General features: G+C 41.5%; 1 protein-coding gene and 1 long non-coding RNA gene across 2 annotated transcripts in view; one reads left to right on the forward strand and one right to left on the reverse strand.

Moving 5' to 3' along the window:
- rnf31 (ring finger protein 31) overlaps positions 1-17,807 on the forward strand; it is an 83,238-nt gene that overhangs the window by 14,900 nt on the left and 50,531 nt on the right. The window contains exons 5-7 of the mRNA XM_020585478.1: positions 4,253-4,309; positions 7,090-7,288; positions 8,056-8,209. Of these exons, the coding sequence (XP_020441134.1) occupies positions 4,253-4,309; positions 7,090-7,288; positions 8,056-8,209 (410 nt within the window). The remainder of the gene's footprint in view (positions 1-4,252; positions 4,310-7,089; positions 7,289-8,055; positions 8,210-17,807) is intronic.
- On the reverse strand, positions 1,366-5,135 carry LOC109951164 (uncharacterized). The gene is made up of 4 exons (XR_002273580.1): positions 5,066-5,135; positions 3,375-3,456; positions 3,123-3,280; positions 1,366-1,966 (listed from the first exon to the last, which is right to left on the reverse strand). It is a non-coding gene; the product is annotated as an uncharacterized LOC109951164 (long non-coding RNA).

Here is a 17,807-nt window from a genome sequence, read left to right on the forward strand (position 1 = left end):
GGTCTGAATACTTATGACCATGTGATATTTCAGTTTTTCTTTTTTAATAAATCTGCAAAAATGTCAAAAATTGTGTTTTTCTGTCGATATGGGGTGGTGTGTGTACATTAATGAGGAAAAAAATGAACTTAAATGATTTTAGCATATGGCTGCAATATAACAAAGAGTGAAAAATTTAAGGGGGTCTGAATACTTTTCATACCCACTGTATGTACACAAATAAGAAATACATGTTATATAAAAATATATATATATTGCATGTGTGGTGTGTTTGCATGTATACACATATTGTGTGCAAAAATATACTATATTATGTAAAAAGGTACACACTCATGGGTAAGCAATCAAGAACACTTTATTGATATAAACCTATTTTCCATCCAGTGACTAAAATACAGCACTTCAAAACCACCATGTCAAACTAATTATTTAGAGAGAACAAGTAAACTTTAAACAAGCCAATCATCTACACAAGGTCCAGAACAAGGGGAAAAATGATATAAAGGGTCCAAATATCCAGTCCATTATCTCATTTAACACATAATTCTCATGTAGCACATAAGCTAAGGTGCAGATCCCGCAGGTCGAGAGAGAGAAAGGAAGAAGAGAGGCAGGCCGCGCCGAGCGGATGTGACACCTATGCTGCCACCAGATTTTTGTCTCCTCTAGCTTACAGCTGTATAAATATATTAAAATAAATAAAGAGTAATATTCAAGCATTTATCATCCATCAAAGTTTGCTAAAAAAAAGTATATATTTTAAGAGTGTTTGGAACAAGTTTTCCTAATCAGGCTCGCTGTTGCAGCTGCTGTTAGACAAAAGTGCATTAATGTCACAGCTGCACTTATATTTCTAGATTCACTGAATTAATTAGACAACTCAGTTCTTTATTTAAGCCATTGCCAGAGTGAATTGTAGTATCAGAGGTTGATGGCATAATGGATAATTATAACACTGATCAGCTCTTCTGGAACCAAAAACTCCAGGTTTTCTATGTCAGGGTTAGTCAACCCCTCAGTTCAGGGTCACCTTCAGAGTTTGTTGACCCTGCTTTATGGAAAACCTCAAGGAAATAATGTAAATCTTTCAAAAATCTCCATGAGGGAAGAAAACAACCAAGTGTGTGTCCCTTTGTTTTACTTACATTCTGGGGACCAAAACCCGTTAACACACTCACATTGTGAGGATTTTCCATGTGGCGGACCAGAGGCTGGTCCCCACAAGGGAATCACTGAATTTTAGGGTGGCAACATGGTTTAAGGTTAGGGTAAGATTAAAGTTAGGGTCAGGCTTAGGCAAGTACTGGTTATGGTTAGGATAAGTCCACAGGAAATGAATGTAAGTCAATGTAAAGTCCCTACAAGGAATGAAAACACAGCTTAGGTGTGTGTGTGCCCATGCTAGCTAAAATCATGCAAACTGCTCACCATCATATTTACTGTAAGAACATCTACAAAAACTGCACTGCAACTCCTGAACTGGATAAATAGAGCTAAAACTGTGCTGCACAAGTTTGTTTGTGGGTTTGATATAAGAAAGGAAGAAGGAAATGGAATTGCCAGTTAGTTTTATGACCTATACCATCTGAAATTACAAGAGTGGACCCAGAGAGCAACACTCAAAACTGTTAACTAGCTTTGAGGAACAGACAGGGGAAATGTCACCAACCCAACAGGTCACAGGAACGGGAAGGAATCGACTGGGCAACTGGTGAGTACGATGAAGAGAACAACCTGGGGTTGCAGGTGGGAGGATCCTCAAAGGGTGTAGTGAAGATGAGGAGGCGGCAAATGAAGGCTGAGGTGAGTTCAGGGATGGATGGATGCATGGATGGGAAACCCTGTGCTGGTTGTCAATGGGGACTGCGAGTAGAGGCAGCACAGGAACAGGCAGAGTAGTTGGAGAGGCTCAACCCTGGGAGGCCGCAGATGATGCTGATGGAGGAGTGGAGACCCACATTCAAGGCTGGAAGGAGCATAAGTACTTTGTCAGGATCTTGCTCCTGCAGCACTCAGGAGGATCAGGTAAGAGTGACAGTACTGTAAGTATACCAAACACCAGTGTTTTGGGTCATTATCCTGTTGCATCACCCAACTTCTACAGAGTTTCAGCTGATGCACAGACATTCTCACATTATCTTGAAGAATTTTTTGATATACTTGGGAATTCATCTTCCCCTCACTAATTGCAAGCTGGCCAGGCCCTGATGCAGCAAAGCAGGCCCAAATCATGATGTTTCCTCCACCATACTTTACGGTTGGGATGTTTTCATGATGATATGCAGGGCCCTATTTATGCCATATGTAGTGCTGCGTGTTCTTTTCAAATAGTTCAATCTTAGTTTCATCAGTCCACAAAACATTTTGCCAATACAGCTGTGTCAATGTGCTCTTTCACAAACTTCAGGTGTGCAGCAATGTTCTTTATAGTAAGCAGCAGCTTCCTTCCTAGTGTCCTGCCATAGACAATCTGCGTGTTCAATGTTTTATGTACTGTAGACTCATGAACATAGATGTTATCCAGTTCCAATGATGTCTTCAAATCTTTGGCTGTCACTCGAGGTTGTTTCTTTACCTCATTGATGAGTCTTTGTTGTGCTCTTGGGGTCATTTTGACTGGATGCCCACTTCTTGGTAAAGTAGCCACTGTCCCAAAGTGTCTCCATTTGTAGATCGTTTGCCTAACTGTAGACTGGTGAATTTCTAACATCTTTGAAATCACTTTATAAACCTTTCCAGCTTTATATCAATCAGCTATTCTTGATCATAGATCCTCTGAAAACTCTTTTTGGTGAGGCATGGCTCACATAAGCATATTCTTCTTGTGTGGAGCAAACTCAAAAGGTTTGAATGGTTTTTATCAGTCAAAGTAGCTCTAGTCCACACCTCCAAACTCATTTTCTTAACAAGACTCCAGGTATACTAACACCTGAATCCAATTAGCTTTTGAGGTCATTAACTCAAGGGTTCACATACTTTTTCCACTAGAAAAAAGATCAGAATTTTTTGTGTTATATTAGGCACATTATATTCATAAATACTCTTGACTTAGATGAAGATCAGATCACATTTTATGACAAATTAATGCAGAAAACCCATGAAGTTCCAAAGGGTTCACATACTTTTCTTGCCACTGTAACTTAAGTAATGACAGGAGTGCTGCGAAGAATGTCTCCACACCGGAGTTCAGGGGAAGCAGGTGGCGTGTTGATGGGTCTCGGGGAGCAGGATGATCAGGTAAGAGGCAGGTGAGTAGCTCTTTAGCAGAGGAGTTCGGTGTCTAGATTATACTCACACCGGAGAACAGGATGAATAGGTAAATTGCAGGTGAGAAGCTTAATTATCGGGATGTTTGATGTGCAGGTTTCACTCACCAGACAACTGGATGAACAGGTAAGTTGCTGGCGAGAAGCTTATTCAGCTGGAAAGCGTGATGTGTGTAGGTCTTCCCCACACCTGAGAGCAGGATGAACGGGCAAGTAGCAGGTGAGTAGCTTCATCATCAACTTTATTTATATAGCACATTTAACACAGCCGAAGCTGACCAAAGTGCTTAACACAATATCCACAACACCCCTTAAAAAACAACATAAACGAACAGCAAAACAAAAACATCATACTTAAAACAACCCCCTATCATAAATCACAAGCTCAAGACACAGGATCATACTGGTTCGAACTCCAGACGGTACAGATGAGTCTTCAAATAGGTTTTAAAAGTGGACAACGAGGGGGCCTGTCTAATATAAAGGGGCAATGCATTCCACAACTTAGGCGCCCCCACAAAAAAACTCTATGGGGTACTGGGAGCTTACTCCGCAGATGAGTTCGTGGGAAGGAGGTAAGGTCCGCAGCCCAAGCCAGTCAGAAGATCAGGAAACAGAGGAGCCAGAAAAATATCAGGTAGCAGACACAACAAACTGGCGACGAGGACACACCAGTGCCTGGCTTAAGTACTGCCGGGCAGATTGGTGTCAGCTGTGCTGGGTGTGCCTTGCCGCCAAGTTTGGTTGCTGGCACATGAGGGAGCAGAGGTGCCAGCTATGGACGTGACAGTTTGTCACAATGAAACAGTAACTATTGATGCCATCATTGTATGAGAACAGTTTACAAGATTTTATGGTTAAATAGTCATAAGCTACTTTACACATTGTTCTGGTATAAGTGTATGCATAGTGTATTGTATGTTTTGTTTGACTTGAAGTGGAACCATTAATAATAACTTAAAATAACTTGTTTGTTTTGATTCCAGGAGGCTCATCCCCATCCTGAGTTCTACGAGAGAATCATTCCTACACTGAGACACAAGGTAGGGTTTCGTCATACCACCTTTATACCTGTCATTGCTCCAGTTACATGTTTAATTTAACCCTTTATATGGTGCTCATTGACATACTTAGAAATTAAAAATTTCAACCCTAATAAGGGGCAGGGGTAGTTTGGGTGTGAGAGACTCAGAGTGAGGCTTTTAAATGAGTTATAACTATGTTTAGGTCTAGGGTTGATTAATAAGTTTGAGTTTAAGATGGCTGCCGTACATCCACCTCGACCTGCGCTTCAAGGGCTGTGACAGGTACTGTGATCAGGTGGGGTTATACAATTTAGGTGGTAAGGGGGCTGAAACTGTCTCTATGGGGTACTGGGAGTTTTGGGTGGGTAGCAGCTGCAGAGAGGTGTGCAAGACTGCGACCCTGTGTCCTGGACTCAACTCTGGGTTGTCATAATTTAGGTTGTAAAATAAATTCACCCAGACTTCTAATTTTAGAGTCACACCATCCAAAGTAGGATGGATGCCATCTCTGCTAATCAGACCAGGTTTTTCCCAAAATGTTATCTAATTGTCTATGAAGCCCACATCTTTTTCTGGACACCACCTAGACAGCCAGTGGTTGAATGGCGATATGCAGCTAAACATGCCATCACTGGTCAGATTGGGCAGGGTCCAGAGAAAACTATGGAGTCCGACATTGCTCTGCAAAGTTACACACCAACTCAACATTAATTTTAGCGACCTCTGACTGGCATAGATGAGAGTCATTAGTGCCAACATGAATAGCAGTCTTACCATATTTATGTTTATTCTTAGTCAGCAGCAGTCACAGAACTTCCATCGGTGTGATAATATGGTTACAGACTTACTGTAATTTTTAATAGTCTTCTTTTGTTAGACAACCTTTGAGTGGTTTTTATCAGTCAAAGTAGCTCTAGTCCCCACCTCCTAACTCATTTTCTTAACAAGACTCCAGGTATACTAACACCTAACTCCAATTAGCTTTTTTGAGGTCATTAACTCAAGGGTTCACATACTTTTTCCACTAGCACTATGAGGTTTTTATGGTTGTTCTCAATAAAGACATGAAAGATCAGAATTTTTTTTGTGTTGTTATATTAGGCACATTATATTGGTCAGTACTCTTGACTTAGATGAAGATCAGATCAGATTTTATGACAAATTAATGCAGAAAACCATGAAATTCCAAAAGATTCACATACCTTTTCTTGCCACTGTGGACTGTTTATGCTGCACCCTGATTAAAGGAAAATGTTTCTGCTGGTATCTGTTCAGAAACAGATTTATAAATGTTAACTTGCTGTTGCTCAGAAGGTGCCTGTTGTAATGTTATGATCGTGGCACTGGACTTTGAGGGTAACTTGTTTTTCTATAACAAACTAGATAAAATGTTAATGCCCTGGCAGTGGCAGATAGCTTTGGTTTTATATTTGATTTGATTATATTAGTGTTTGAGATTTACAAGAAATATTTTAACTGCTACTGTGTAAAGGAAATGCTGCTGTTAAAAAGCACCTTATTTGTTAAAGTGTTTGCAAACCAAATGCTATTGCACTTTTGTTCATATAGCAGTACTTTTAAAATAAAAGTGCACAATACACTACTTTTGAATTCATTATTGAATGCAGCTCAGAACAATGCGATTAAGGATTTTAGTCTTTGCCCAGCACTACTTTTTACATTTAATTTAATGTTACTCAAAAGACTTGGTTGACATTTTTCTGTGTTTTTTTTTTTTTTTTGTACAGTGATTAAAACAAAACCAGAACAAAGCAAAACTCACTCCTCCAAAGTCACCTATCATTCAGGAGCCAGGCACACAGAATTCCTTATGCTCTGATGTATGGGAGCTTGTGGTGTGGTGGATTTTTTTTTTTTTGTTGGTACTTTTCTAATTCTCTGAAGAATTAAACAAATGCAGATTACCTTATTTTAATAAAGTAAAAACTGCATTGTGGTAATTCTAGATTATTTTGCTTTCAAATTCAATCGCAGAAAATAGCAGGGAGCATCTGAGTGGTCAAATCCTTTCTCAGTACCACCGGTCAAACCGTTACTGACAAATACCTTATGTTAAATTGGTAATAAGGTAAATATCAGGGGAAAGTAGCCATTTCTTTCTGGTAAAAACACAACAAATGAAAGACATAAATTAAAATATTTTATTCTTTGTCCTGCCACTCGTAACTTGTTGTGAGTTCACTATCTGAACATGCCACAGTGCACCACATCAGACACTCACCCAGACAGCCTAATAAGAAACAAACAGGGCACATAGAACAGAGGTCTCATGCTTGAAATTGAAATAAGAAATAAAAGCATGGATGACATTTACTTAGTTTATGAGAATAATTATTTTCTGCTTCTTGGCCTTTTTAAAATTCAGTTTTAAAAATGATGCCAAAATTGTTTGTCTGTCTTGAGGTACAGTCCATAAATGGTCTTATAGCGCCTTTCTATGCTTTTACAGCACTTTCACATTATTTGGCCATTCAAGCACTCACACACCAGTGACATCACCGGGAGCAACTGGGGGTTCAGTGTCTTGCTCAAGGACACTTCAACATGTTGACTGGACAAGCCGGGAATCGAACCGCTAATCCTCCTGTTAGGAAACAACCCGCTCTACCTCCTGAGCCACAGCCGCCCCATACCTTGCTATCATACACATGTGGAGAGGAGATTTTTGTCTGATGAAGCTAGTTTATTTGGCGAACTGCTGGTTTTGGTATTACTTTATACTTGGTGATCATCTCCGTTTTATGATGACCTGTAATGCCAACTCTCTCTTCTCTTAGGATGTGGGTCTCAACACTGATGCAGTTGTGTACCAGTCGTCCTTAAATTCATGCTACTTGGATGGTCAGACAAAATCTTTAGCTTTCCCCCACCGTCACCACTCTTCTAAGGAGAGCAGTCATGGCCACTCCTTGTCTTCCAACCATCAAAGTCTCAGTTCCATCCAGGTTTTTTCCAACTCCTCAAACAAACACCCAGGTGAGGAGATAAACCACTGTTTTACTCCATTGACTACTGAAGTCACAGTTACCATCTTTGGACACAAACACACATCATTTCCCGCTGCTAAACATGCAATGTGGTGTTTCACTACAATATGATGAAACATTATGACTGTATAGAGGACAAGTATAGAAACGAGTCCTTTGTCCTTTGACTGAACATCCTCAAACAAATCATTCCTGTGCAGGTGGTCACATAACCACTTTGCAGCAGCTTTTTTTTTTTTGCTGTTAACAGATTTCCTTAAACTTGATAACAGCATTGTCAGATAGACATCTACTGTAGTGGAATTGTTTCCCACATAGAGTATAATCTATGAATGTAAATTCAAAAATTATTAGAAAATGGTCAGACAGAAGAGGGTTTTGGGGAAAAACTATTAAGTGTTCAGTTTCGATGCCATATGTCAGAACAAGATCAAGAGTGTGATTAAAACAGTGAGTGGGTTTATTTACACTTTGAGAAAAGTTCATTGAGTCTAATAATGAATTAAATACAGCGATGAGCATGTCATTGTCATTGTGCATTTATATGAACATTAAAATGACTAAATAAATGTTATCTAAATTGAAAAAATACTTAATCAAACAAAACAAATATTAATAACACTAATCATCTAGCAAATAGGTCCTCGACCATACATTTTAGTTATAGCAGTGTACAGAGTTAGTACAGTGGAAAATACAGATTATAGTAGAATCTAATGTGGGAGTGTTTGGTGCTGTGTATTATCTCTGTTTCAGAGAACTGCACTATCTGTGGAATATTCCGTATCTCTGCCCGCTGCCTCACCTGCCTCCAGGAGCTCTGCTCAGAGTGTGACAGACTGTACCACTCCTACCCTGAGAGGGCCAACCACCGTCGAACATCATCATCTGAAAACAGGAGCAGTCACAGGTCAGGCTCAGTACTTCTGGTAGTATAAACTGGGAATGGGAATACTCATAGCCCATCAGTCCACATCCAGTCCTGAATGTGGCTACATGTCAATCAATGTCACAATTCAATCCAGGAATCATTAAACAATTGACTCTTTAATTATGGAGGGATAAGGTCTCAGCATGAGGTTTACAGTATGTGTCAGCACATGTTAGCATGTGTCCTGTTCTCAACTGAGTCTTCCTCCTGTTCAGAATCAGACTCTGATGAAGCAGCCAACAGGGCTACCTTTTTCTTTGGTGGCTCTGATGTTGTTGCTTCCACAGGTTTCTCTGCAACAACCCTCTGTTCCTTGAGTAAGTTGGTGACTGAAGCCCACACCTCACCCCTCTCAGCTCCGGGTATGCACTCGAGGTCCTTGAATCTTAGGTCCAATGCGGTAGCAATCTTCAGATATGCAATGTTGGCATTTTCCTTGTGTGTCTCCAGGTCTGTTCTGAATGTTGAATTTGACCACGTAGACAGGGTCATCAACTGAGCTCTCCATCACCTGAGAGATGACAAAAAGCAGGCAGAACCACAGAGCATGAAACATACTTTTCTCCTCCTAGACGTTCAGTCACATACCTGCAACAGAAAAAACTAACCCATTTCAGTCAAAATGTCAAGTCAAAATATACCTGCAGGACTCCAGTAGCGTTTCCAAGCTCTGCAGTTTGTCCATTTTAGCTGTAGTTGGCATGGCAATCTTGGTGGTGTGTGTGGTGAGGACATCCCTCAGTGGCTGTTCGTTTCTGCGGACGCTTTTTATCATGTCCAGAGTCGAATTCCATCTGGTTGGAATGTCTTGTATAAGCAACTCCTTCTTTTGTCCACATTCAATTTGTTGTTCTAATTCTGCAGCACTTGCTGGACTGTGTTTAAAGTGGCCCACAACCTTTGTGCATTTGGCCAGGACATTGTCAAATGCATTGTTCTGCAGAGAAACTGTGACAGAACAATGGAGACTGTGCACGACGCAGAGGATGTGTTCAATGGCAGATGTCTCGCAGCAGCGGTCATATTTCTTGCACTATCTGTGCCAAGTGTGCTGACTTTATTTGAAACGTTCCACTTCTGTGCAACATGAATGAAATGCTCTGCGCATGTTTCAGCAAAATGTCTATCTTCTGTCTTCATAACAGCATGTGAATGCAGCTCCCACTGTTCATCAAAATAATGCACTGTAACTCCGAGGTAATTGTGGTTACCCAGCGATGTCCAGTAGTCTCCAGTGAGAGCAATGCCATTACAACATGCACCAACCAAACAACTGACAGTGTTAATCAAATATTGCCTTAACAAAAAAATAACCCTCAGTCCTGGGGAATATTGAAAAACGTGGGAAGTCTGGCATGACACTTGGCAAAACAGTCTTCATGTCATCATTATCATTAAGGATTATTCTTTCTTACAGGCTGGGGCACTGTGCGGATCTAAATATTAGAGAACACTGAAACAAACAAGATTGTTTATATACTGCATTTTGATTATATACATTTTTAATACTTTATAATTAGTGTAAATTACCTAAACCAGGGGTGTCAAACTCAATCGCAAAGGGGGCCAAAACTCAAAGCACACTTGAGGTCATGGGCCGAACAGGATAAACATTTATTGAACACAAGTATGAATCTAAACAGACAGGATACAATATTATTCCAAAATAAATAAACTTAGACTTAAAATCACCAACCGTATTTCTACTAAGCCTTACATTTGCACACCTGCTTTTTGTCTGGACACAAGACGTTGCACACTTTCATCATGCAGCTCTTCAGAAACTCTCCCTCGGTAAATGGCCGGGCTGATTTTCTCCTCTGCCACAATAAAACTTATTTCACAGCAGCTTCACTGTGTGATTTAGCTTTGGTGAAAACGTCTGCTGTGATGTCAGATTCCTCTTCAACTCCTCTACCTTCTGTAGCTTCTGCTCATCATTCACGTTTTTCAGCTTGTCCTGATGTTTTGTCTCGTAGTGCCATCTTAGGTTATATTCCTTAATTACAGCCACATTAGCGCCACAAATAAGACACGCAGGTTTATCGACAACCTGCGTATCCTGCCCTGCTGGCCTCCGATGCTCCCTGCTTTTACTCTGAAAGCGCTTCCTGTCACCAGCTCATACACAACCCCGGTAACTTCAGATCATTATGCACTTTGGTTTCACCTGCCACTAATCACCCACACCTGTTCACCACAGCATATAGACAGAGGCGTAAAGCTAAACCCCGACAAATGTCACATCTGTGTACCAGAGGTCAGCTACTTCGGACACACACTGTCACAAGATGGTTTAAAACCAGACCCCCACAAAATTAAAGCAGTCCAGGAGATGCAACCACCAGAGAACAAGGTGGAGCTAGAGACAGTACTAGGTATGTTCACCTACCTGGCCTGGTTCGCTCTCCATCTCTCTGAGATGAATGCACCACTGTGACAGCTGCTAAAAGAGGACAGTGACTTCGTGTGGAATGCTAGCCACGACAGAGTATTTCAACAAATGAAAGACTTAAAAACTCAACAACCTGGCCCAGTATTGGCATATTTCGACCCACTGAAAGAGCTACAGCTCCAGGTGGATGCCTCAAAAAATGGCCTTGGTGCAGCCATGCTCCAAGACGGCAAACCAGTTGCTTATGCATCAAAATCACTCAACAGAACTATGCACAGATCGAGAAAGAGCTATACGCTGTACTGTTTGGCTGGCAAGTCATTGGAACAGATCTGTTCACTTGGAACTCAAAAGACTACATTGTCATTGTGGAGTCAGACCACAAACCACTGCAGTCAATACTAAAAAAAAACCCCACAGCCTCTCCGCCACGACTACAGAGAATGATACTGCAGCTACAAAGGTATGACATCAATATCACCCACCTGCCAGGAAAAGACATTCCGGTTGCTGATACTCTGTCCCGGAAATCAATTGCGCAAAATGACCAATCCCTGAATGAGAGCATGGAAGCACATGTGCACACAGTCATGAGTAGCATCCCTATAAGTGACAAGAGACTGGCAGAAATCATAGATGCAACAAGCCAAAACACACAGCTCAACCTTCTGAGACCAGTGTCCCTGGATGGCTGGCCAGAGCCCAGGTCATCATACCCTTTCAGCATCCAAGAATACTGAAACTACAGAGATGAAATCGCTGAGATTGACGGAATCATGTTTAAAGGGGAGAAGATCATCATCTCCAGTAAACTCAGAAAGGTCATGTTAGAGTGCATAGATGCGAGCCACATGGGAACAGAAAAGAGTAAGAGCAGGGCGAAAGACATCTTGTTCTGGCCTGGCACGGGACAACAAATCGAAGCAGCTGTAGCAGCCTGTAACATCTGCCAAGAACGCTGCAACTCGAACCCCAGAGAACCCTTAATGTCTCACCCTGTACCCAAAAGGCCATGGCAAGTCATCGGAACAGATCTGTTCACTTGGAACTCAAAAGACTACATTGTCATAGTGGACTACTTCAGCAGATATTTTGAGCTATAGAGCCTACACTGCTGTACTTCCACATCCGTCATAACAAAACTGAAGTGCTGCTGCTATCAGTGTTTGTTGGGCCCTGACCTTTATAATTGGTCAGGGCCTGTATGCCCCTCCACATCTGCCGTGGGTCTCTGTCCCTCAAGTGGCCCTCTACCTTCCTCCTGTATGTCTCCTTGGCATGTTTAATGCCCCTTCTCAGGTCGGCTCTGGCATTGCTGTACAGTGAGGTGTCACCTGCTTTAAAAGCCAGATCACGGGCCCTGATCAAAGTCTGGACTTCACTAGTCATCCAGGGTTTCCTGTTTGGGAAAACCCATATGTGTTTATCCACAGTAACATTTTCTACACAGGTCTTGATGTAGAAAAGCACAGTCTCTAGACTACTTACCTACTCCAGCACCTGGTCGCCATTCCTGTACTTGCATCCATCACTGAGGTTTCCTGGCCACCCAGCGATGTTGCCTATCTGCCTGTCTGAACTGTCTAGCCAGCTCCCCAGACCAACCTCACCTTGTCGGCTCCCCTCACCTGTGCACTGCTGAGTCCCCAGTGGCACAAACCCTTCTGTCTGCCTGATTCACCTGCGTGCTCCTGGCCAAGACTCATTCCCATCCGTCATTTTGGAACCTCGTATCCCTACCTTGATTAAAGGTGTTTCTAAACTCTCTTCCTTGCCCTGGTCTGCATATTTTGGTCCCAGATCAGTGTGAGAAACCCATAACATAAACTGATATTTATTATATGCACAACACCAGTGTATTTACAAAATTTACTTTTACCACAAGTTTAATGTTAAAAGCATTCTTTCAAGTACCATTTGATTTATAAGATGGACTAAATGTTTAGGAATCGCTACATCAAGGAGATTAAGGCAAATGAGTGGCTGGCTGTAGTTTTGCAGATAATAGATTCAATCAATAGGACAAGTTGGACAGATATTGTGACTGGCCAAGTGTAGTGACTCTTATTATATAATTGTTAATATATTAAATATATATTAATATATGTATATATATTTTTGTATTAATAGCTGGAGTGTATAATAATGATTCTGAGAATGACTTTTTCATGTGACGTCTCTGTAATGATGGATGGGACATGAGATATGTCCAGAAAAGAGCAAGAGGCGATGTCCCTCACAAAGAATTTATTGGGCTTTATGAGGTTTCTCTGACAACAGGCGATAATCTAGCCAAAATTATCATGGATGTTTTGCAGCGGCTAAATCTGCCTATCACTGGGTTGCGTGGTCAAGCATATGATGGGGCTGCAAATATGTCGTACCATAAGACCTCTGTGTCTAACAAGGTGGACAGTCCGCACAAGTGCCATCAGTGCTGTGCTGAAACAGTAGAAGAACATAATTTTAGCTTTGGCTGAGATGGTAGTGAGTGATTCAGATGCAGCTAGTAAGGCACAAGGCCTGCATGACATATTTCAGCAGGGAAATGTTGCCCTTGGTCTGGTGTGTGCATTGGAAATAACAGGGGAGTTGAAAGTTTTGAATATGTCCCTCCAGAGAAGAACACAGACCCCGGACGGCATGCTTTCAGCCGTTGCCTGTGTTAAAGAAAGCTTTACCAAAAAAGAAAATGCTGAAAGTTTTCAGGCTCTTTACTTAAATGCAACAAGGATGTGTGAGACCCTACATTTAACTCCTATTACCACTCCCTGTACCCGTATCCCACCTCAGCACTTCACAGGCAGTGCTCCTGCACATGTACACACATCATCTTCTGATCACTACAGGACTAAGTTCTATAAAGTCCTGGACCTTGTTGATATGCAGTTCAGGGAACGATTTGAGCAGGGAGGAATGCAAATGTTGAGACTTCTGGAACAAGTTCTTTTAACTGGACAGATACATAGTGTTGTGGAAGAGTACCCAGAAATTAACCCAGACATCCTCAGAGTTCAGTTTTCGATGTTTAAAATGAAGTATAGCTTCCATTCTAGCACTGATATAGTTGCTATTCTTCAAGGTATGAGCCCAGAGGTTCGTGGTCTCTTTGACCAAGTTGAAAGAGATGCTCATCTCCTCCTAGTTGTGCCTGTGTCATCAGCAGAGTCAGAAAGGCATTTCAGCAGCCTCCGGAGGCTGAAAACATGGATACGCAGCACCATGATCCAAACCCGCCTCCACAGTGTTGCTGTGTGTTGTGTACATAAAGACAAGCTGGATAGAGTGAACAGAAAAATGATTGCTAATCAGTTTGTCTCTTGTAAGGAAAACAGAAAGAGCACTTTTGGTTCTTTTAATTGAACTGAGTGAAGGTTCAAATGTTCATATATCCAGTGTTAAATGTTCAGGCAAGTTGGCTTTCATGCCATGTTGACAATATCCAAAATTTTTTGTGCAATTGTAATCAACTGTAAACAATGCTTTAAGCATTAAACTTCATCATTTTATTGTTTAAATAAAAATATTTAAAATCATATTACATAAGTGTTTCAATTTGTAGCTGACCTTTTTCTTCAGAATAACTTAATGCAGAGAATTTATTTCTTCAACTTAAGAATCAGGGGTGTGCTGAACAAAAGAGGTGGGTAAATTGTAACAATATGAGTGAGTGGCATAAATGGCTCTTACAGTGTTGATCAGGGTTGGGCATAAAATGTAGATAATGCAGTGTAATTCAGAAACACTTAAGCTATAACTGCATTGTGCTGATAATGATAGCAAGCAAAATATTGAATATCCTGGTTGAATTTGGTGCATAAACTCCATTTAGAGGTAGGTAAACTCTATATGTCATAAATAAAGTGGTGTGTAAAACACATTTAGTTGTGTTCAGCTTCAGTCTTGCTCAAATACCCCCATCCCAGACAACCTCATCCCCCACACTTTTAAAAAGCTTGATACGCCTCTGGCAAGCTGGCCGGTGCAGCTGGGTGTGTCTGCAGTGCAACTATGGTGTATTTCTCAATCAGCTTGAAAATATATAACCTAAGCTGAAGCTCTCTCTGGTGCTCTGGCTGACCCTCACTAACCTGCTTGACCTGTGTTACCTTACCTTAGGTAAGTTATCTGGGAATACAGGTCTTGGTGCTTCTCTATTCCGGTTTCTTTCAATCCTGTTAGCTCAGCTATGCCAGCAGACCTGCTTTATGCCTACCCTTTTGGCTCTATTTCTCCAGCTGAGCTTGACCTATTTGACACCAATCCTGCCACCCCTGCCATTCCAGCCCAGCTTGGCCAACTCCACGCAAGTCCTGCCAGTTCTGCTACATCATAGTATACATCCAGCTCCATGCAAGCCCAGCCAGCTACACAACTGCTGTTCAGCCTTTCCCCAACTCAGCCTGTCTGCCTTCAATTCTGCTCCACTCCTGCCACGTCAACCAGTCGGCTGCCAACTAAGCTCCACCAGTCAGCGCTATCCAAACGCCGCTCAACTCCTGCATCAGAAACCAGCCTGCCCAACCATGCCCAATTCAAAAGCTCTAAAGTTCACTCTATACCAACTAGTCACCCTTTTCACAAAAAAAATTTAGCAAGGCCCCTGCAGACCAAATTATTGCCCATGGAGAACAATCATTCCTTTGTGGTACGTCATTCCACAGAATGACACATTAGGTGTCATGTGGACATCTGCCACATCAGGTAATCTTTGCTTGATAGCATTTGTAATGTAGACTTGCGGTATATCACTTGGTACTGATGAAACATTACTAACCACCAAATATGTCCTTTGGTCAGAAGAGTGCAAATGAGATGCATTCATGAGCTGATGTTTTCTGGCAAATGTCAGAGAAGTGTTTTTAAAACAACTGATTTGGCGAGCTCTGTTTGAAAAAACTATGCTTTGCCTCAAACCTTATTGTCCACTTATGAACAAGAGGGTCAAAGAGGTGATTCATAAGAGGGTATTGCTCTAAATGATGCTTGGGGAGAAGACTGTTTTGACAAAGCTTTTTGTATCTCCAGCAATGTTCACTGATTTTTGTATTCAGGGTATATCAATTAATCAGAATGGACAGGTGCTATGACAAGATCCAAAACAACATGCCAGGCAAGTTCATCCTCTAGAACAAGAGGGCCCATAATTAGAGGCAGCAATCGAAGCAGCGCCCAATTTTCATGTACAGTGGTGTGAAAAAGTGTTTGCCCCCTTACTGATTTTTTATCTTTTTGCATGTTTGTCACACTGTAATGTTTCAGATCGTCAAACAAATTTATATATTAGTCAAAGATAACACAAGTAAACACATCATGCAGGTTTTAAATGAAGGTTTTTATTATTAAGGGAAAACAAAATCCAAAACTACAAAGCCCTGTGTGAATAAGTGTTTGCCCCCTAAACCTAATAACTGGTTGGGCCACCCTTAGCAGCAACAACTGCAATCAAGCGTTTTCGATAACTTGCCATGAGTCTTCCACAGCGCTGTGGAGGAATTTTGGCCCACTCATCTTGGCAGAATTGTTGTAAGTCAGCCACATTGGAAGGTTTTCGGGCATGAACTGCCTTTTTAAGGTCATGCCACAGCATCTCAATTGGATTCAGGTCAGGACTTTGACTAGGCCACTCCAAAGTCTTCATTTTGTTTTTCTTCAGCCATTCAGAAGTGGACTTGCTGGTGTGCTTTGGATCATTGTCCTGCTGCAGAACCCAAGTTCGCTTCAGCTTGAGGTCACAAACGGATGGCCGGACATTCTCCTTCAGGATATGTTGGTACACAGCAGAATTCATGGTTCCACTTATCACAGCATGTCTTCCAGGGCCTGAAGCAGCAAAACAGCCCCAGACCAGCCCATTACCACCACCATATTTTACTGTTGGTATGATGTTCTTTTTCTGAAATGCGGTGTTACTTTTACGCCACACATAATGGGACACACACCTTCCAAAAAGTTCAACTTTTGTCTCGTCTGTCCACAGAGTATTATCCCAAAAGTCTTGGGGATCATCAAGATGTTTTCTGGCAAAACTGAGACGAGCCTTTATGTTCTTTTTGCTCAGCAGTGGTTTTCGTCTTGGAACTCTGCCATGCAAACCATTTTTGCCCAGTCTCTTTCTTATGGTGGAGTCATGAACACTCACCTTAACTGAGGCAAGTGAGGCCTGCAGTTCTTTGGATGTTGTTGTGGGGTCTTTTGTGACCTCTTGGATGAGTTGTCGCTGCGCTCTTGGGGTAATCTTGGTCGGCCGGCCACTCCTGGGAAGGTTCTCCACTGTTCCATGTTTTCGCCATTTGTGGATAATGGCTCTCACTGTGGTTCGCTGCAGTCCCAAAGCTTTAGAAATGGCTTTATAACCTTTTCCAAACTGATAGAGCTCAATTATTCTCTTTCTCATTTGGTTTTGAATTTCTTTGGATCTCGGCATGATGTCTAGCTTTTGAGGATCTTTTGGTCTACTTCACTTTGTCAGGCAGGTCCTATTTAAGTGATTTCTTGATTGCGAACAGGTGTGGCAGTAATCAGGCCTGGGTGTGGCTAGAGAAATTGAACTCAGGTGCGATAAACCAGTGTTTTGACAGGGGGGCAAACACTTGTTCACACAGGGCTATATAGTTTTGGATTTTGTTTTCCCTTAATAATAAAAACCTTCATTTAAAAACTGCATGATGTGTTTACTTGTGTTATCTTTGACTAATATATAAATTTGTTTGACGATCTGAAACATTACAGTGTGACAAACATGCAAAAAGATAAGAAATCAGTAAGGGGGCAAACACTTTTTCACACCACTGTACATTCCCACCAATAGTTTCCTTTCCTGAGAACGTTTGCGATATTAGGTGACAGCGATTTGTTTTATCTCCCCATCTGTACCCCAAATTTTGGATCAAACTATTAAGTTTCTTTAGGGTGAAATACCTTTTTGAAATCAAGTGAGCAAAACAATGAGCAAGTGTCACTAGTATAACACCCTCAAATAAATCATGTACTATATCTGGTGGATAACCTGCAGTGACATGAAAATATATGAGATTCTTATTTAAAACACAATCTTGTTTAACACCACAGCAAATATTTGCAGATTTTACATGTGCTTCATAAAGTCCTGTCAGGTTTGCGCGGCACCACCGGCCTCTCTTTCTCTCTTGCTCCCTCTCCCTCTCCTCTCTTTCTCTCTTG

The sequence above is a fragment of the Monopterus albus genome, unplaced genomic scaffold (genome assembly GCF_001952655.1).
Source record: "Monopterus albus unplaced genomic scaffold, M_albus_1.0 scaffold367.1, whole genome shotgun sequence".
Taxonomy (NCBI): domain Eukaryota; kingdom Metazoa; phylum Chordata; class Actinopteri; order Synbranchiformes; family Synbranchidae; genus Monopterus; species Monopterus albus.